Genomic DNA, 21,280 nt, shown 5'->3' with positions numbered 1-21,280 from the left:
GAGCCTGATGAGTCTAGAGAATCTATCATCACCGATAGAAACAGGGAAGACAGGTGAGGAAAGGAGCTCTAGGGAAAGAGGTAGGCAGCAAGGCTTTAGCTTTTAGAGCTGTTGTGCTTGAAATGGGGAAGAGAGAGAAAAGAGGAGAACCCGAGGACTTACCTGCTGTGAAGGACACAGAAGGAAGTGCGGCCGCTGTAAAACTTCACCTCCACCCCCATCCCCGCAAGAGCCTGAAGTTTTCCCAGTTGCTGTCCCGGGAGGGTCAGTGAGGAGAGTGACCACACAGAGAACGTGGACGCCAGGGGACTCTGCTCCACCTCGCTCCCTGCTCTCACACCAGCACTACCGTTCCGGGCACGATTTATACTTTACAATAGCGATCTGATTAACTGACTGACCTCCTCCCCAGAGGAAAGTCACTATGCTCAACATTATCCGTGATATTTCTTCATCCAGTACATAATTCTTAGCAAAGCAAATACAAAGCTACCTTTGAGATCATTCCATGCCTATGTAGCCCAACAGAGTCGTTCCCGGATCAGAAAAAGCTCAAAGCTGAACTTGCAAATGTCGGTTGGGGTTCGCCGTATGAAACAGCCCAGCAGAGAGACCTCACCAAGGCCCTGGGCTGGGTGAAGAGCTGAGTCCATCTCCCCGCCCAGAGGCCCTGCTCTGCTTCCCACAGGTGGCCCGGCAACTGTTGGTGCAGAGCTCCTCTTTTTAAACCAAAGGGAGCTCTTAATTGGAAAAAGGGCGATTGCTGTCACGTGTGTCCTTAGACGGCCCATGAGGATGTGGGGTAGGAAGAGAGAGCCCGTGTGAAGCTTACCTTTCAGAAAAACCGAGACGTCTTCAAGTTGGGGCACGTTGTCCTCCCTGTAGCCACAGTATTTAGTCAGCAGAGGGAAGTTTTTCAAATACTCCCGGCAAGCATGAGTAGGATAGAGTTTGGAGAGCTCTCGGAACACAACACCCCAAGTTTTAGTTTCTTCCTCTGTGTACTCCACTCTGGGGATGGGCTGACCACTAGGCAGGAGAGAAGAGAAATGAATGAATCTGGCTCTGGGTCACTGGGCTAAGTGTTTTCTCACCTTCATACCTATGTGAGTCAGATTCCTGTAAAGTGGGATGCCTGAGTGTCCAAAAGGATCCCACGAAGTGTTATTTTTTGAAGAAAATGCTAACCTTCTAGTTTTGTGTATGTGTTTAAACTTTCATATAAATGATTTAAGTTACGTCTTCACACATCCTTATGGACATTTGATAAGATTCTTGTTCTGACACTGGGATCAGTAACAAGAGTTCTGGGTTGGAAGGAACTGGTTTAGGTCCAAAGCTGTGCTCTGAGAACCTTTTCTGCAATCACCTGACAAGAGTAATAAATGGATGTTGTCTCTTGAAAATAAAATTGCCTGTGGGTCCCCTTTGTCCTTTGTAGGGAACTCACCCCAATCTCCTAGTGTAATTTTGAGGTTATTTGTTCAGTGAGAGAAATGTCTGAGAAATACTAAAAGCCTACGCCAAACTTAAGTGAGAGTTTTGCAAAGTGCAAAATTGGAACATTTATTATACATCATGCTGAGAGGTGCACACATTAAGCCCTGTCAGTTAGGAGAGAGGTCAGCAAACTTTTTCCATAAAGGTCTAAAAGGTAAATATTTTAAGCTTGTGTGCCATACAGTCTCTATCAAAACTGCCCACATCTGCCACTATATCTTGAAAACAGCCACAGATAATATGTAAACACATGAACATAGCTATGTTCTAATAAAACTTGCATTACAAAAACAGACCAGATTCAGCCTGTAAGTCATAGGGAGCCAGTGCCTGGTTTGGAATATTGAGAGGCAGCCCTGGACTGGGGTGGTCAGGGAGAGCTTCCTTGGAGAAGGTACAACTTAAGCTGAGACTTGTTGGCCGGGTAGGATCTGCAGGTGCCCTGACAGAAGGAAAGGTGAGTTTTAAAATGCTCTTCTAACAGCAGCCAGCAGCCATGAGCAGGGACCATAGCTCCTGAGGCCACGTGAGGTCAGGAGAAAGGAGAGAATATGTACACGTGCTTTTGCAAACTATGGCTTGAAGAGCCAGAATCTGAATTTAGCCTCTGATTAAGAAACCTATCCTGAAAGTGAAAACTTTTCATGACCTGCTCAACAGTGACCTGCAGTAGTCCCCCACTGCCCTCCCTGGCCACTTGTCACAGATTCTGCCCCTGCAGTCAGCAAAGACCCACACGACATATGGAAGTCCAATATATACACATAAACCTAGGGATTCTGCCCCTGTGAGCTATGTAATCCAGTAACCCAGCCTGCATAGGCAGCAACTGGCCCTCAGGGGTGCTGCAGCCTCAGGCACCTTCAGCAAGCTGGGGTCATCCAGAAGTGCCCCCTTAGGTAGAAAAAAGGGCAGGAGGACAGCAGCAAGATCAGGCTCATAAGCAGAGCCCTGTCCCCAGCCCTCTGCACACTTCAAAGTATTCTTACCGAAATCGTTTCTGTTGAAGGTTCAGGTCCAAATGTGATTCTTACTGCCTCAAATTATTTTTACTGAAAAAAATTAACTGCAGTACATGAGGGATGAGGGAACAACACATACTGAAGAAAAAAACAGAAATTAACATTTATTTTCTCTACGTATCAAGACTAGGGCTTATGACAAACCGAATTAGAACAAGATTAGCGTTGTTTAAATATGGCTGTTGATAACAAATAAAAAATTACAACCCGACAAATATTTGCTGAGAAGATCAAGACTGCTAAGGCTTAGCCTCTGTGATGAATTTAGAAGAAAGCTTGAAATGGAAAGATAAAAATAGAAAGGATGTAAGGAAATAAAAACATGAACGGTCTGCCTCTGGTACCAGAAAATTCAACAAAATCAATTTGAGTCGGGGAAGCCAATAAAGCTGATAAGGGCTGTGCACAATCAGAAGGTGGAAAGCAATGAGGCTGAAACAATAAATGAAATACTGAGAAGCCATTTGAAAAGAATCATTAGGTCAAACTTTTCCTTTCGATATCAGTCTGCAAACATGCAGCGTTTCAAAGGGGAACTGACCGTAGACAACAGGAAGCTGCAGAAGAAAGACGAGTGTGAGTCTGGGTAGGAAGAAGGAGTTATACAGACCTTCCTCCACTTACAATGGGGTTACCTTGTGATAAACCCAACGTAAGTTGAAAATATCATCAGTCGAAAATGCCTTTAATACACCTAACATACCAAACATCATGGCTCAGCCTAGCCTACCTTAAAGGTACCCAGAACACTTACATTAGCCTACAGCTGGGCAGACTCATCTAACACAAAGCCTATTTTATAATAAAGTGTTGAACATCTCATGTACTTTATGGAATACCGTACTGAAAGTGAAAAACAGAATGGTTGCCTAGCTACAGAATGATTGTAGGTGTTAGCAGTTGTTCACCCTGGCGATCGAGGGGGGGCTGACCATGGCTCCCTGCCGCAGTTCAGCATCACAAGAGAGAATTACACCGCATATTGCACTGAAAAAAAAAGGTCCAAATTCGAAGTACGTTTCTACTGAACGCATTTCACTTTCACACCATGGTGAAGTGGAATCATCCTAAGATGGGCCTGTCAGTATTAATAATGAATTCCTAGCATCACAACCTTGGGAATACAAACGACCACGCGTACAGTCTCATCTGTTTCCACTTGTCTGTCCTGCCTGGGTAACTAATGAGCCTGCTCTTTTAAGTTAATAGCTGGTGCAGTGCCCTGCAGCTACCCTGAACAGGTCTGACTGGTCACGCCAAGAGATTTCTCACACCGCTCTGACCCCCATATCCCGGGTAACTATTTAAGGTAAATGTTTAAAAATCAACTTCACACAAAGTAAAGGCTACTTTTATCCATTTAATTTCTGTTAAAAAATATCCCAAATACAGAAAAAATAAGAAATTTCCCACTTTTCCATGTAGTTAATCAAGGTATATAATAATAGCTCATCTTTGAGAACTTACTATTGGCCAGACACTTTTTTAAAGTTAAGTGTTTTTATATAACTTAGCCCATTTGATTCTCACAACTCCGTTGAGGTAGACCCCCCCCCCCATTTTACAGATAAGGATATTAGGGCTCAGAGAAACTAAGCCGTTTGACTAAACTCATGGTGCCAAGCTTAACACCCAGTCTGTCAGGCTCAGGACCGGCTGTGGTCTTAACTGATTAATGTACACCAATGAAATAAAAAATGTATCCCAGGCACCAGCTTATTTTCACATACCAAATTAAAATAAGGCTTACAGGTATATGTACTTATATATAGAAAATCTCGTATACAATCATGTAATTATGATACTCGCATGTATTTGTATAGATCTCATAAAATACTTTCATATTTCTTCACTCCTTTAACCTTCTCAGTAAGACCGGTAGGTAGTGCTTGGGGTACCAGGAATGCAGGGACACCTATTTTTTTTAAAACTTTGAGATTTGGAAAAATAAAAATTGTCATGAGAAAAATCAAAATGTGTTGCACTTCTCTGGTGGGTTAGTGGGCTTTTTGTGAATTATACATGAGAAGAATGACAGAGGGGTGTCCTGATCTTTCTAGGGCCTAGGACATATACCCACATATCATTATGCATCTATCTCTGAGTACATGTCATAACATGTATGTAATAAGCATCATATCCCAGTGTCCTAAAACTGCTCTGGCCTACAACTAAAGTCACTTAAGTACTCCACATTCTAGAGAAAGCTCTCAGCAGTTGGAGCCAACCATCTCCCTGCAGGGCTTGTGAAGAAGCGGCAGAAATGGCTCTACCACCAACAAACCCCCCTCGTACTACCCTTCCCACCCCATCCCCAAACTTCACCTACCAGTCCAACAGGGAATCAGACATGCAGGATTGTGGGGAAGGCTGGGGTGAGAAGCAAAGGCCCCGTTCCTTCTCCTTGGAGGGGGGAAGGCTGTGCCACAAGAATCACTTGTAAGGACTGCAGGCGCCCTCGAGAAGTAGGGTCTGGCCTCTACTTTCCCATCTGGACGCTTGCATAGCAGCAGGACGCCCTGCTCCCCCTGGTGCTGTCACTAGACTGGAGCAATAGAGACAGGCCCTGGGAGAGCGTCTGGAAGCCCAGCAGTATGGCGTGCTATGGGGGAGACGAGGGTACCCTTGACAGGTGTCCTCTGAAACTTGAGGTTTGTGTGAACATGGAGCCTGATGCCCAGTGAAATCTAGAAATTCCCATGGGACCCAATGTGGTGTGCCTGGTAGGAAGATGGGGAGGCCCCACCCCATCCAGGTCTGCTCAGTTCTCAGGAGACAGAAGAATGCTCCAGGGGCTCCCCTCAACCCTGGCGAGGAAGTACTAAAGGCCAGGTGCATGAGGGGTACCCAAGTTACGATGTGGCCAACCTGGAGAAAAGGATGATGCTGTGAGCACTGAAAGGCCAAGGGAGGACAGGAAGCTTATCTGCAGGGGTGGAAGTGGAGGAAATGGTCTTACCCCAAGAAGACTACACACAACACCATGCAGAGACCATTTCAACAGAGACACCGCACCAGAAAGAACCTGTCCCAACCGGGGCGAGAGTGGCCAGAGGCCTGCCCACCCCGGACATTCTCACGCTCCTGCCAAAAGCCCTCAGCCTCCTCTCAGCTCCCAACCCCAGAGGAACTAGGTCCTAGAAGAGAGAAGGAAAGGTATCTCAGAACCGTACACACACACACACACACACACACACACACACACACACACTCCAAAGAACGGAGGAGGAAGACAATACACTTTGAATCAAATTTAAGATTAATCTTTTTTTAAATGAATGGGACTAGGTCTTAAATACCCCAATGAGACTCTACTAATAATTGAAAATGAAAGGAAATTAGTTGTTGCTAAGGAACTTGCTTCCCAGCAGGAAAGTAGGATTCAACACAATACAGTGGAAAGCAGTGAGTAGGGAAAATAAAACCATTTTACGTTGGTATAAACCCCAACAAGATGAGACTCCTCAACAAACTAATTACAAGTGAATATTATCATTAGATCTCTAGGGAATCTCCTCCACTTATATGGAATTAGTTGCGCTTCCAGAATTCTTAACACCCACCAAAATTATTATTCACAGATTCCTAATTTACTGGAGAAAAACAGATGTGACTTTCAGCAGTTTCCACTCAGCGCAGATTCTGCCCTCTTGCCAAAGAATGGCAAACTAAGACTTTACAAACACGACAGGGAACCATTGCTCAGTGAAGACAGTACAAGGAAAAGGGCTGAAACCTTCACTGTCAGGATTTAGCTCGACAATAGGAAAAGCTTCCCGGTGCAATACGTGACTAAGAGATGACTAAGAACTTTCTCTGGAAATACTGAAGACTGTGGGAGGCATCTTTCTGCCTGTAAGGTTAAATCCCACTCTTCCTAGAGGCAGGGCGATGATTCTGAAAAACCTGCGCATTCCCTGCAGAGAGGAGAAAGTAGAAAGTGCATAGACAAACCTAACTGGGGGCAGGTACCGATAGAGTTACTCTATGTTAAGTCCTGAGCTTGTTAGAACAATGCTGTTTAACAAACACATTTTTACACTGAAATCCAGGGACATAAACCCCACTGGGGCTGAAATTATGGGAGTTCTCTCTCCAGCCAGATGAATAAGCAATAATGCTTTTGTTTTAATTATTTGTTTGATCTTCTCCTCCAGCAGGTCCAACAGCAAGCTCCTTTTCTTATACATATTTTTTTTTAATTTGGGGAATTGGAAAACCTTTGATTATGGTGGTACAGCCTGGCTACCTCCTGGAGTCCTTGCTGCTAGAATTCCTAATGTGAGATGCAGTTTCTCTGCTTGTGTTATCTTTAAAGGAACTCCAGTGCGGGGAAGCAATTCCCCTATTCAGTGGAGGAAGATGAGACAGGCTGAAGTTGATAGTATTTACATCAAGATGGCAAGACTGACTGAATCACAGTGCAGACTGTGTTCTTTGGAAACTGTTGGATTTCCTCAGTGGCAAGGACTAAACAGAGCAGAAGGGAAACTGAGAATTGGTTGAGGGGGGACCAGTGAATCTCGTAGAAACAGTTAGGAATGAACTCATTTTCTATTTTATTTCATTACATGTTCCTCCGGGCTGGAGATGCCTCACTTATTCAAGACCTGTTTATCTGCCTGGAATAAACCGTCCCTCTCATCTCCGCCTCATCTTTTCTCTCCTTCCCCACCTTAGGCATTTCTCTTGTGATTGACACTTCTACCTGGGGGTGCCGAAGGGAAATGAGAACAGGAAATATGTAAAAATCCACCATCTTTGCAACTCATTAGCAATTAGTGGCTCCTCTAAGGGTTTGGACAAAGCCTTTGGAGAACGATTATTGGAACATGAAGGCAGGAAGCCTCTGTTCTTCCTCGAACTATGAGATGTGTGTGCTGCACTCCTCAATGGGCATACCCTGAATTCTGCATCATTTCCAGGGAGCTATCTATAATTCACCCTCTCTCCTCATTCTAGAAAGCACATAAGAATACAGAAAAGTGAGACTGACATTATTCCAACATTATTCTAAAAATAATCTTGATTTTGATCTAATGTAATTTTAAAAAGGAAACATTCATCATTCACAAAACTTTATTATTAATTATTACCCAGCATTTGTTATACTTCTAACAACTGAGGTGACACACCAATGTGTAGAAATTTCAATCAGTACCGAGTACTGACCCTCACCCACAGCCAGTGACGTAATGTCACCTAGTACTATGCTGGCAGGTACCCCCTTCATAACCAGTATCATCTGCAGCCAGGTGTCGCCAGAGTAGAGTCATGTAGTCAATAAGTGTCCCACAAGATGATGGCTCACGCCTCTGAGGCCGGAAAAAAATGTTGCTACAAGCCAGAAAAAAAAATCCTCAGTAGAGTGGATGAATTCCATTAAAGTTTAACCAGAAAGCAAATGCCATTCTTATCTACTGATTTTTAAGAGTCAGTGAGAAAAGTCTAAGGCTCTCGAATTTGATAAAATTACACTTCAGAATTCAGACCACAGAGGACACTCAATAACTTTATGATAAAATACTATCAGTAATACTCAGGGGAAAAAAAACAAGTAAAATATCTAAAATTACTCTTCTGCTAAATCTATCCCCCCATTACCATGTACACTCCTTGAAGACAGGGATTTTTGTTTGCTTTGCTCATTTTCATATCCCTGCCCCGCAGAATTAAGCCTAGAACAGACAGGTGTTCAATAAATAATATTCGTTGAATATGTAAATCAACCAATCAGACCAAAACAAGCCACGCACTTAAAGTTTGAGAAAAAAGTATAGTTGTTTATCAGGAAGTCTGGCAGATAGGCATTTGTCTTACCTCATCCCTACCTCATGTATTTTAATTGCTATGGAAAAAGCAACTCTTAAAAGACTAAGATTTTAGGAAGTTTTCTGGTAACTTCCGATTAACCTTATGTCCTGCTTACTTTACAGGTAGGGGTTTCTCTTTTCTAATTTTCTCACTCAGGTTTTCTAGGTATTGTCACCCATCACACTTATAGCCAAAATTTTCACCTGGAAAGAAAGCGGTCTATGCAAACCCAAAGGGACATAAATAAACACAGAGATGTTTCCTTGGCTAGATATCTTAATGAATGAACTCTCAAAGCCACAGGCACGATGATTAAATGCTATTTTTCAAAAAGGAAACTCACAAACCAGATCTTGAGTTATACCAAGATTTGAAACCATTCAAGTCATCTGACATTAAGTGGCTTGATAAGGGGTTCATTTGATGAGGAGATTGGGCAGACTGGGACAGCTAAATTACACCAGAAAGAAAACGTAAAGGCACAAACTCATTTTCAGCAAGTCCCCTAGGCTAGTCAGGTAAAGAGCATTTATGATCACATATTTTATTTGCTTTTGCAAATGAGTTTTGCACACCTGAATTTTCGTAAATGAGTCTACGGGCCCTAAGGAACTTTCAGATGGTAGCAAACAGAAACGTTAGTTTGTTTTGTTCACATTGTTAATATTGGTGCTGCCTTTACAAGAGACATAATGAAAATAAACTACCGCACCTAGGGAGCCTCAGGGAGAGGGAAGATTTAACTCCTGGAAATTATTTGTTTTTATTTGTCCTGTGCACCCCAGGATAGGGCTTCTCACCATCTTCTCACCTTGCAGAAAGCCCTTGTCACATTCTAGAGGAGTGATTTTCTTCTGCCAAAACTACCATGAAATTAAATATGAACAGCAGCAACAGTGGGTCTAACATTCACCAACACGTGCATGCTCAACATATACAAGGGGAACTCGGGGAACGCCATCCAGAAAAGAACTACAAGTTAAGAGCAGCCAACAAGCTCAGGCCACTAGGATGAAGAGACACAGGCTAGGGTCTCCAAGAACTCCAAGTTCAATCCCATGTATCTTGCATCTTGATCAACAGGGACCAAATGTTGCTGACCACTGGGCCCTGACCTCCCTCTTTCGGTAGCAGATGAGGGAATGCAGTTTTCCTACAGTTCACAGGCCTAATAATAGCATCCATTCATCCATCCATCTAACTGTAGCAATAACAATAATATAATAGCACATGACATGGATTTTGTCATATAATGCTCACCTTATACAGCAATTAAATGACTGTTTATGGTTGAGACTAAGGCTTATAGACATAGTCATCTATCCAAGATGAAACAGCTAGTAAGTGGCATAGCAGGTACTTGGATTCAGGAAGCCTAGCTCTAGAGACCCCACTCTAAACCAACACACCTCAGAGCAAGGTCTTGAGTACCTAGCATTGAGTTTGGCCTCTGTTTCCTCATTTGAAACTGAGGGAAGTAAGACAACCACACAACACAGAGTATCAGATGAGATATCATCAGCCAAGTGCCAGGGCCAATGCCTAGTACCTAACAGGTACTCCATATAGTTGGTTCACTTCCTCCAGGTGTATAGAAACGAAAAAAAAAAAAAAATGTCATCACTTCCCTGCAGGGTCGGGAATAGGTCTGGAGATAAAAAACCACATTCTTCCGTATAAATCCATTCACCTCTGAGACATTACTTGTGAAAGTAATTTTAATCCTTCATGTTTGTGGAAATCATTTCAAAGTAAAAATACTCATACCTCATTCTCCGTGAAAGACATTAGAATTTGGTGCAACTTCTGTCCTTGTCAGTAAGCCGTATTGTGTTAATGTTTTCCACAGCTGTGGGAGCCGTGCTATAATCAGACAACATCCTACTGAGGCATTGACGCACATCTAAAAAACCCAACAAGCCCCCAAAATGGAACGGAGAAACCTTTTCCAAATCAATTTTCCCTTTTGTCTTTCTTTGCGACTCTCAGGCTCCCTTCCTTTTCAGCCATTGAGTTAAACTCCAGGTAGAGAGAAACATTTGGCATGAAAATGATTCTCCCATAAAGCCTGACGTCTTTTAAATACTTACAAGCACTGTGCATTTCAAATATGCAGAGAATTCTATACAGAGAATAACTTTCTAGAAACCCATGTCATTTAATTCTGTTGCTCTTGTTTTCAACTTGTGTATAATACCACTTATGTCAAATGGAAGTAGCTATGCAGATTTTCTTTTAAGAAAACCAAAAGAAAAAAGTGTTGCCTCTTGGGCAGAAAAAATATTTAGATTCTGCAAGAGAGGGACTCCTGAAATCCCTCATGTGACCTTCCTCAGAAACTATTCAAGTCATCTGGGAAATGACCCTAGCACAACGAATATTTGGGTTTGTTCTGCTTTGCAATTTATCGCTCCATTTCAAAGAAATTAAAGCATCAACAATTGGTGCTTACGCAGGACTCACAAAGTACCTCAACAGCCTCATACATCTCAGCTTTGTTCAAAAGCTGGGAAAGCAAATCAATGGAGGATAATGGAACGGGATAAAATTAGCTCAGTCGGGGAGAAAACATATTTGCCTTCTCGGGTGCCTCTTCTCAAACGGGCAGAGAAGAGAAAAAATTAAAACTTGGTCCCCCATCACGATAAAGCCTACAATTCATCAAGGTGACCATCTGCCAATGAAACTGATAAGGAAAATGTTATTAAGGATAAAACTTGCAACCCCCGTTAAGTTCTTTTCCCACTAAGGAAGCATAACTTTTCCCTTTCATTCTTCCTCTACCTTCTATTTATGCTTCCAATTAAGATTTGTCTGTCTAAAAATCGGTAATGTGGCACTCACGAGCCCTGTTAGTAATGTATTCCTCTAAGCTACGTTCTAAAACCAAGCAGGATCCATAAACCATGCCTCTTCTTGTATGAAATGAGAAATGCTACGGTCAACTGAAATTTCTGGAAAGGTGGAGAGGTGGAGAGGTGGAGCCACCCCAGTTATTTTTCTGCAATTTGCAATAATTGCAAATGCCTCCTAGGAAAAACTCAGCATCAGTAATCCTCCAGCTCACACGTAAACTAAATCATCACAGCTACCTATGAGCAGGGAAACCCCAGTATGCACAGCATTGGGCATCCAGAGGTAAGAGGAGGGGCAGTAAACAGCTCTACCCCGTATCTGTCTGGAGCCTTTGCCTCTATCATCCATTTCCTTCCTTTTCTGTACAAACCTATGGCTGACTCCTGCTGAGCCACCTAGTGAAGGGAAAACTGAGGAGACCTCCTGAGAAGTGAGATGTTGGCTTGGAAGCCCAATATGTTTATTCCAAGGCAAATCCATTCCACAATTATGTATCTATTCAACATCTTAGAATGCACCGCATATTACTGAATCTTAGCCCCAGAAGGTTTCACTTGACAACACGTGGTATTTGGGGCTGTGGGTGGGAGGAAAGAAGGTGGTAAGAAAATGCCCCTCTCTGCTTTGATGCGGAGAGGAGGTTAGAATCATCACTATTCCATGCTGAATGAGAGAATTTTCTCTCTCTCTCCCCGATGGGGCTGAGTAGAAAATTCACAAGCTCGCCCAAATTGAATGAGCCTGCTGGGCTGGGTGATTGCACTTTTCAAATATGCTAGTCCCCATTTGGGGCTATTTTGTTTTAGAGCCTCTGTTTAGCTGTGTACTTACACTCCAAGCAAATGAATCACAAAGGGTGCAATTTTGTAAATCAAAAAATCAAGAAATAAATAGGCTAGCAACTAGAAAAAGCCAGAGAGGGACAAATCCCTGGCAATTGTTTTTCAAGCCTCAGCCCAGCTGTGTTTATTTCCAGCCGATATATATCCCACGAGGGTCAGGCTTCGGTTGGGAGGAGATGAGCACAGGGCCTGAGAGAGCAGAACAAAGTCACTGTGCAGGGCGAGGACGTGGCTCTAACACACCAGGGCCAGGCAGATGTCCTGGGCGCCTGTACTGGGCGCCTCGGAGAGACAGCGCAGCCTTGAAGTCAGACAGTCTCCATAGAGTCTGAAGTGTATTAAGTACACACAAGAAATGTGCATTTCAAATATGCTGAATTCTGTAAAGAGAAGAATGACTTTTTAAAATGCCAAGTCCCTTCGTTCTGTCACTGTTACAGTCAACCTGTGTATGATGCCACCTATGTCAAAGGGAAGTGCTATGGCCACTTCCAGACCAAAAAGGAGAAGAAGGAAAGAAAAGATGTGCCTTCTTGAGCAAAGAAAGACATTTAGATTCTATAAGAGAGGTACCCGTGAAAGTGATCTTATTCAGAAACTATTCTGGTCACTGGGAAATAAAACTAGAACTACAAAATATTTACTTTCATTCTACTCTTCAATTTACTACTCAATTTCAGAGAAATTAAAGCATCAACAACTGGTGTTTATGCAGGTGACACAATCTGCTGTGTCACCTTTAGTAAGTTTCTTAATGTCTCTGAACCTCAGTTTCCTTATCTTCAAAATGAGAGCAGTAATGGCACCTATCTCAAAGGCTTATTGTGAGGCTAATGAGAGACCATAAGCAACGTGTTAAACACAATGTCCAGCACGCGGCAGGAATTTAACAAAAGGAAGCTAAAACTGCCTGAGCCTGACGGCTGAGAAGTCCAGCTTTGGTGAACATTTCTACCACCATCAGCCATTCAGAAATGAGTCCAACACAGCCCAGCCACCATCTGCTCCCTTTAACCTTAGCTGAGACTCACTGGCCTGCGAAGGCATTCGAGAGAGTCAATTTTTCAGACTGAAGAAGCAAGCTGTGTGCATGAGTTACCTGAAACTGTAGTGTACACACACACACACACACACCACATATTTTTTTAAAAGCTCCTTTAACCCAGTCCATCATGGAGGCTGAAATTCCCTAACTCGTTCACTCCTTAAGGTATTTTGTTCATTTTAGGTGAGCTTAACAGACGATTACATGGAATCGAGGAACCATCAGCTACTTAACACTTGATAATAATAATCATATCTATCACAGGTTCAACACCAGTTTGTACCAATCAGCCCTGTAATCATTGATAATCCTCCCAACCATACAGGGTAGATATTGTGCCTATTTTAAGATGAGGGCACTGAGACCCAGAGACTAGGTCAGTGCTCACAGCCACAGAGCTTGTAAGTGATGGAGCAGGAATTCAAACCCAGTTCTGTTTAGCTCCAAAGCCTATACATTCTGCCACATGTTCCGCTACACCATGCTACCTCTGCTTTCATGAGAATTAGTTCTGCAGAAAATGCATTAGTACCCACTGTGGTAGAGCAGTTAGGGAGGGTCTTAAAGAAATAAAATTAAACACAATTTAAATGTATTTGGTAGCCAGCCTCCAAGACAGTCCCCAATGAACCCTACCTCCTGGTATCAATGCCTGTGCGTAGTCCCCTCCCACAGTGTATCAGAGTTGGGCTATGAAACCAACAGAGTATATCAGGAGTGATGGTAAGTCACTTCTGAGGCTAGGTTATAAAAAGCATGGTAGATTCTGCCCTGTTCTCTTTTGGACCACTTGATTTGGAGGAAGCCAGCTGCCATGTCTTAAGGACACTCAGGCAAGAAACTGTGACCTCCTGCCAACAACCATGTGAATAACCATACTGGAAGCAGATCTTCCAGCCCCCGTCCAGCCTTCAGATGACTGCTTCCCTGGTCAACACTTTGACTCCAGCCTCATGAGAAACCCTGATGCAGAACCACCCAGCCAAGCTGCTCTTTAATTCCTGACCCTCAGAAACTTTGTGAGATAATAACTTTGTTGTTTTAAGCTGCCCAATTTGGGGGTCATTTGTTACACAGCAATGAATGATACAGTACAAAAATCAGACGGAAGTCAGGGCTTAAAGAAAGCCTTGGCCAAGGGGAGTGAAGAAGGGTATTCACCAAAGGGTAATAAAAAGATCTGGTGCATGAGGATAGACAAAAAGGAGAGATGGTTTGAAGTGAGAAAAATATTGTAACAGTAGTAGCAAATACTTATACAGCAGTTCCTGAGCAGTGTTCAAAGTGCTGTTGATATATTAGTTCATTTAATCCTTACAACAATCCTACAGAGCAGTGGTAGAGTTATCCCCACTTTACAGATAAGGAAACTGAGGCACAGAAGACAAATAATTTGCAGGCATCATTCAGCTGGTAAGTGGTGAAGGTGGAATTCACCCCAGGCAGTCCAGCTCCAATTTCTGCACTCTTAACCACTCCACACACTGTCTCTCAGATCAAAAGAGAAACTGGAGAAAGCAACAAAAGCCCTCCAAGTGGATCAGGGGTCTGAGTAAACCCCAAGCTTTTGGTCTAGATTCCTTCATTATTGTTTTGATAAAGGTAATAATAAAGTACACCATAGAGCAATGTTCCATTGATTTCATTTTACCCTTAAAACACTCCCAGGAGAGAGGCAGAAGAGATACTATTATCTCCATTTTACAGAGGAGATACTATTGTCTCTATTTTACTGAGGCTGAGTGATGTTAAGGAATCACTTGGATCCCTCAATCTGAAATCAAATGAGTTTTCTTGGCAAATTAGGGAATTTTTCAACTTTTTTTTTCAACTTTTCAGCAAATTTTCAACTTTTCAGCAAATTCTTATATGTTGGAACTCCCTTGTTTACCTTACTCATTGATATTTGCATTTTCAACTTTTCAGCAAATTCTGATATGTTGGAACTCCCTTGTTTACCTTACTCATTGATATTTGCATTTACCTGTTTACATTTCAGATTCCATGGACTAACAAAATAATAAATCAAAGAGGAAGCAACCCCATGAAAAGAACATGAGATTCATATACCACCTCAATTTCAACCAGAAGAAAACACATTCATAACAAAACACAATCACAGTAGTATTCAATTTAAGCAAACAAGAGTGGCAAAATTAAAGTCAGAGCTCGGGGCCTCTTTCCAAGACAGTAAGATGGATTGAAATAACTACGGCTACCCCCACCAAAGATATAATTAAATTAAATATGCATGCCCATTGTTGAGGAATAATCATTACAGTAGCTCCCAAAGAAAAAGGTGTTTATATCTAGTCAGTTGAAAAAATACATATTACTGAGTTTTCTTCCCCAACAATACAGCAATGGTGAAACCTACAGAAACGTAGCAAAGCTAATACCAGGCTTAAAATATGAAGGGGCCAATGGCAGAGAACTGGAGGGTTTCAGACAAACCTAACAGCTACACTATCACAGTCATAATTTTCTCTTCCCCCTCATGCCATCTGTCCCCCTCCCCCAAGCACTTCCATTTCATCTGAAGTACACATCTATAGGCCCTTCACACTGTCTAATCACGGGGGGCTTCTTTTTCTGTTTATACTAGGATTTCTTTTATTTGGGTGGAGGAGGACGGGGTGTGATTTGCCCGTTGTCTCACCAATTATTTTAGAAACAGTGCCCTCCCCATCCACAGCCTTCCTTCTCAGGTCTGCTATGGAGAATGATATTTGCATTAATGAATGTTTCCTCTGCTGTTACTGGTCAGGCAGTTAGGCCTTCCAGACCCTCGTGGCCCCGCAGCTCAGGTCTGTCTGCGGGCCTCTGGGTAATCAATCCTGTTTCTTGGCAACGCTGTCAATCAGAAACTCCCCTGAGTGGCACCTGTCAACAGTTCCCAGCAGGCTGAACATCCCCACTCCCTCTCCCCTTTAGGTTTCATGGTAACACAGACTTTGAGCCTGCTGTTGTCCCATCATGGAGTGGAATTTGTTTTCATTTTTCTCTGCTTGTGTTGATTCTTTCCCCTGCTTTATCCTCTCCAGACTATCATAGAAAATACAGTATTCAACACGAATTCCCCAGAGGGCTTCTTGGCCGTGGTTTCAATATACATTATTCTGTATTTCTCTTCTTTTCCTTCTCTTGATCTTTTGACACCTCAGACTCCAACCTGCCAATTGCTACACCACCACCACCAAATACACCACCATATATTGGACTTCTTCTCAGTGCCCATAAGCCTGAACGAATTACCAACAGGGAATTGAGTTATTCTCCCCATGTCCAAACAGTCCCTAATTTTAGTATTACCAAACTATATTTGCAGAGACGGCACATGCTGGATTTTTCAGGACCACCCCAATTTCAGATAATCTTCTCTTCAAGCCAGTGTGGTTCCAAGCTTTGGTTTGGAAAATCAGATCGCAGCATGCTGCCAGAAGCCACACAAATGAGCTTATTTTAAGTAATTATTGTATTGACGTCTTTTTCCTTTGCTCACTCGGAAAGCCATCAGCACTAGAAAAATACGTATTGCAATTAGAAATTGCATCTTTATTTTCTGTTAAACCAAAAGGAAACCTTCCTTACTGCATGGCACACTGGAGACTATGGCTCAGACCCACTTGGGATTTGTGAGCACCTGTGCCCCACCCCACCAGCACTATTGCATGAACTTGCACGCGCATGTGCGCGCACATGCACACACACACACACACACACACACACACACACACACACACAATGGCTAGCCCTTATCCATTCTCAAGGTCATACTCAGAGAAGCCACAGCAATGATGGCATGAGGGGCATTAAGGAACGATCCTTTTCTCTCTACTTTCCTCAAGTCTTAGGTTTGTGTTTTCCAGGATTAACCACTCCTGGCAGGCACTTTCCTCACACTGTCCACATACAAGAAACACCTAAGGCAACGGGCGATCTGTTCTCAGTATCTTGGCAGCTTCCCGCACACACAAATGGGAATACGATCGCTTTCTATGAAATCTCTCCATAAAGAGCGAGGTTGGTCAGCACGAAAAGTATCAGTATATGAGCAGCCTTTAAATGAGAAACTGGAGGAGTTTCCTTTCAAGGATTACTTCTACGGACGTTTGAGCTATAGTATTTGCTAAGGTGGAGCATAAACAATGGCGTTAACATAGCTAAAGAATAAACCAGATCAACAGGAAACTGAAGACAGCCTGAGGAAAGGGAGAGGGAGGATGTAATAGCAGTAACAGGCACTTATGATCACAAATCATATGCCATCTCCGTGCCCAACACAGTATATGCATTCTCTTTCGTGATCCTGACATACGTCCCAGATGGAGGACCTGAGAGGCAGAGTGAGGCTGCTTACCCAGCTAGGAAGTAGTGGAGCTACAGCTTGAACCCCACATTGCCTGACTCCAAAACCCTAGGTTTTAATCACTTTGTTACTCTACGTAGCCAGCATTGTCCAGGGGAGAGGGTTAATGTCCCTGGATTCCAAACTCCCTTAGCTAAACACCCTTTGCTTTGACTCTGTATCCACCGAATAGTGTAATTTGGCCTCTCTGGGGTCATGACAGGGGGAGTTTTGTGCATGCTGTGAGAGTGGCTTCTCCCTGTGTAATGACGAATTGGTGGTGCCCTGCCTACCTCAGCCTCCTGAACTAAGAGTCAGGCACCTCCAAACCGGGACCAGATCCTGGAATGCTCTACCTGCATACAGCCCTCCTTTGTATAAAACCTCCACCACGTCCAACCTCCAGTTCTTACTTGTCTTCCATAGACACCATACCTCAATTTCACGCTTTAGCTAAGGGAAAATGGCAAATGCAAACTCTTGTTAACACTCTGAGGGCCTCACCCTCCATTGTTTTAACTATATGCTCTTTTCCTCTCCTCTCCACATAAGTATGTTTTCTTTAAAACCGTAAGACCCCCCATTATCAATGTTCCTTGAAACTGGTTGACTCACATACCAGTTTTATTAGTGCCACCACATTATCAGCTTGTCCTTGTCCAGTTTCTTGGCTCTAGTAAGAAGAAATAACTAATATTTGAGGTAGTCCCTTGGTCACCATGCTAACAAAATCTTTTATGTACATACATACATATTTTGTTCTTATATATATAATACATTACATACAGCATCTCTGTACAAAATACATTTTTATCTATCTGTTTTATCTAAAGAGAAAGTCTCTGCCAAGAACTGAGCTTTTACCAAGTCCTAGGCAGGTCATGCCCCAAAGGCCTGTCCTGCCTACACTCATCTATGCAGATATGACCTGATTCCACAGGGAGGATCTGTGATCCAAGGGGTACTAGTATTAAAGCTCCATTCATCAGGGCCTGATGTGAAAAAGTGAATGTGGCCAATCAGAGTCCTCTCTTGGCATTTGCCTGGGAAACACTGGGAGATGGATCTAGTGAGTGATGGTGCTGAGGGTAAAAAGGGGGCATGAGGTTGGGCTCGGGCCAGGACAAGCCATGAGCATGCTGATGTTGTGAGGGGGCAGAAAGTCACAGTTGTCTAAAGAGGGTCGAGAGCCTGCTTGGAACAGAGGAGATGGGGCTGGAGTAGACAAACGTGGAAAAGCGTCTCCCAAAGAATCTTGGTTTTCATGCTAATAAGCATGGTGGAGAAAGAATGAAGGATGTCTGGGAGAAGGAAGAGAAGAGCAACAAAGCATCAAAGGAGGTTAGAAATGAGCAAATGACTGTCAATCAAAGGTGTGGTTGGGAATCCTCTCACTTTGCTTTAAGCACCTATATGTCAGATTCCTTTAAAAAAAAAAAAAAAGCAAACACTGGTACCCGCTGTAACACGTGTAATGTCCTAAATTCTCACCAAAGACAAACTTGCCCTACAGGACAGTCAAGATTCTCACTAGTCTCAACTAGAATAAGAAAGACACTTCCCTACCAGGTATGGATTTACGTTTTGTTCTGATCAGAAGATTCATGTAGGTGATCACATACCAAAGGAAAGACAGTGACTGTGCTACAATGGTCTGTAAGCTTTATTAGTGTGAGCAGAATAAACAGAGGCCTAACATCCATTCCAGCTTTCTAGGTGTGGCCTGCGGTCACGACCACTGCATTGTTGCCGGTCACAAACCTCCTGTCACTGCCACTTAGCACCACGCACTATGCACAGTCCTCAGCCCAGTCCTGAGGCTCTCCAGTTCCATCCCAACACTGATCCCAGACTGGATATGAAACTCTTCCATAAACCCTCCAGTTTATAGGAAGCTTCCCTTTTCCTGTAAAGCAAAGACATTTCTATTATGGCTGCTTACACGAGTCTTTTCACCATTCTTGCTGAATCCTCTACTTTCACTGGGGAAGCTGGACATGGAAGGGCGTTACTGAAAAGTCAAGTCAAAAGTAAAATTAGGGGGCTTCCCTGGTGGCACAGTGGTTGAGAGTCCGCCTGCCGATGCAGGAGACAAGGGTTCGTGCCCTGGTCTGGGAAGATCCCACATGCCACGGAGCGGCTGGGCCCGTGAGCCATGGCCGCTGAGCCTGTGCGTCCGGAGCCTGTGCTCCGCAACGGGAGAGGCCACAACAGTGAGAGGCCCGCGTACCGCAAAAAAAAAAAAAAAGAAAGTAAAAAAAAAAACAAGTAAAATTAGGGCTTCCCTGGTGGCGCAGTGGTTGGGAGTCCGCCTACCCGTGCGGGGGGCGCGGGTTCTTACCCCGGTCCGGGAAGATCCCACATGCCGCGCAGAGGCTGGGCCCGTGAGCCATGGCCACTGAGCCTGCGCGTCGGGAGCCTGTGCTCCGCGGCGGGAGGGGCCGCGACGGTGGGAGGCCCACGTACCGCAAAAAAAAAAAAAAAAAAAAGTAAAATGAAAACACATTTTCCAGGCCCTGAAGAGTGTACAAAGATGGCTCCTTGCCTTAGCTGAACTATGAGTACAATGGTGAAAACGTAGCACTTGGTATGTGGCCCACAGCTCTCATTATTTTACAATTATATCCCGGATGTCAAATGTCCGTGTTGGCATTTAAAGCCTACAGAGCTGGTGAGTGTTTAAAATGGTTCATGTCTACTTTCTGCAAAAGTTAAAGTGAAGAGAAGACAGGTCTGTTTAACACAGCATGTGTTTTTCCTAACTCACCAGCAACAAGTCACAGGAAAGAGTTACACAGGTACTTACTATTTATAACCCATGGCTACATCCACAAAATACTTCCTTCTCTGTCGATAGACATTGTCTTTAAATCCCTTAAACAGAAAAGAGATTAAGTTATTTAACAGACTGCCAAAAAAATTTGCTGCAGAAGACCTAAAAAAAAATCACTGTGATGTTTATTGAGTGTCCAATTCAAATGTAAATTTTTTTCCTTGGATAACCACCTTGATGACACAGGCAGAAGCGAACTGTACTTACAGTAAAACCTCATTAAATTTGGGCTGTCTTAATTTGGGATGTGTGGGAATTCAGACTAAAGTTAACCTTTCCATGAAGTAGGCAGAACGGCTTAGTTAAGCAAACTGATATTGTGACAAATATCCTTTGGTTTTCAAGTATCATTTACATGTAATTGATCTTAATTACAAATTAATCTTATCTGTTCATTAAAATAGGTCCCTTTAACATGGATTTTTCACTAAGAACCTAAATTTAATTGCTTTGTGTAAATTACCAATAAGTGCACATGTATTAAAATTCTATCATTCAGAATAATCATCAACACCCCAAATTAGGATGAATAAAGAGGTTTTGCTGTATGTTATGAGTACAGCCACACAATGCAAAATCGATTACAAGGGATCCACACAAGACAGCAGGCTAGCTCCATTCCCCTGAGTTCCTATAGCTCTGACTAGTCTTCAGCCAAGTTCAAGATTTTACCCATCATCATGCACTTGGGAAATTAAACATCCTGTCTGCCATTCTCCCATCAAGTGGAATCCTTCTAAGAGGACTTCCTGGTTTACTCAAGCATCTCCTCTTGTCAACAGACTTTCCATTTTCTTTTCCTTCAGGTAGTTTCAGACAATCAGTTCTTTGCAGGGTTGTTTGTTCAGACAGCTGGAAGCCCAGCAGGAGCTGTTTCAATTTAACTTCTTACCTGCTCAACCCTGAAAACCCAAAGGGAAACCAGGATATGCTGACCAGTCTGAGAAGGGAGGCCAGGCAAGGAGACAGGCTGCAGGGGTCGTGGGCTCTGGAAGGAGAACTGGGACAGGCCCATAAAGG

The 21,280-nt window shown here is 43.2% G+C and overlaps 1 protein-coding gene across 1 annotated transcript in view; it reads right to left on the bottom strand.

Moving 5' to 3' along the window:
• TPH2 (tryptophan hydroxylase 2) overlaps positions 1–21,280 on the bottom strand; it is a 107,478-nt gene that overhangs the window by 59,451 nt on the left and 26,747 nt on the right. Inside the window, exons 6-7 of the mRNA XM_029206470.1 lie at positions 20,234–20,301; positions 833–1,029 (exon numbers count right to left, since the gene is read on the bottom strand). Of these exons, the coding sequence (XP_029062303.1) occupies positions 833–1,029; positions 20,234–20,301 (265 nt within the window). The remainder of the gene's footprint in view (positions 1–832; positions 1,030–20,233; positions 20,302–21,280) is intronic.

Source organism: Monodon monoceros, unplaced genomic scaffold (genome assembly GCF_005190385.1).
Source record: "Monodon monoceros isolate NGI ecotype Baffin Bay Population unplaced genomic scaffold, NGI_Narwhal_1 Super_Scaffold_6, whole genome shotgun sequence".
NCBI classification, from domain to species: Eukaryota; Metazoa; Chordata; class Mammalia; order Artiodactyla; family Monodontidae; genus Monodon; species Monodon monoceros.
This window is presented reverse-complemented; position numbering and strand designations above follow the sequence as displayed.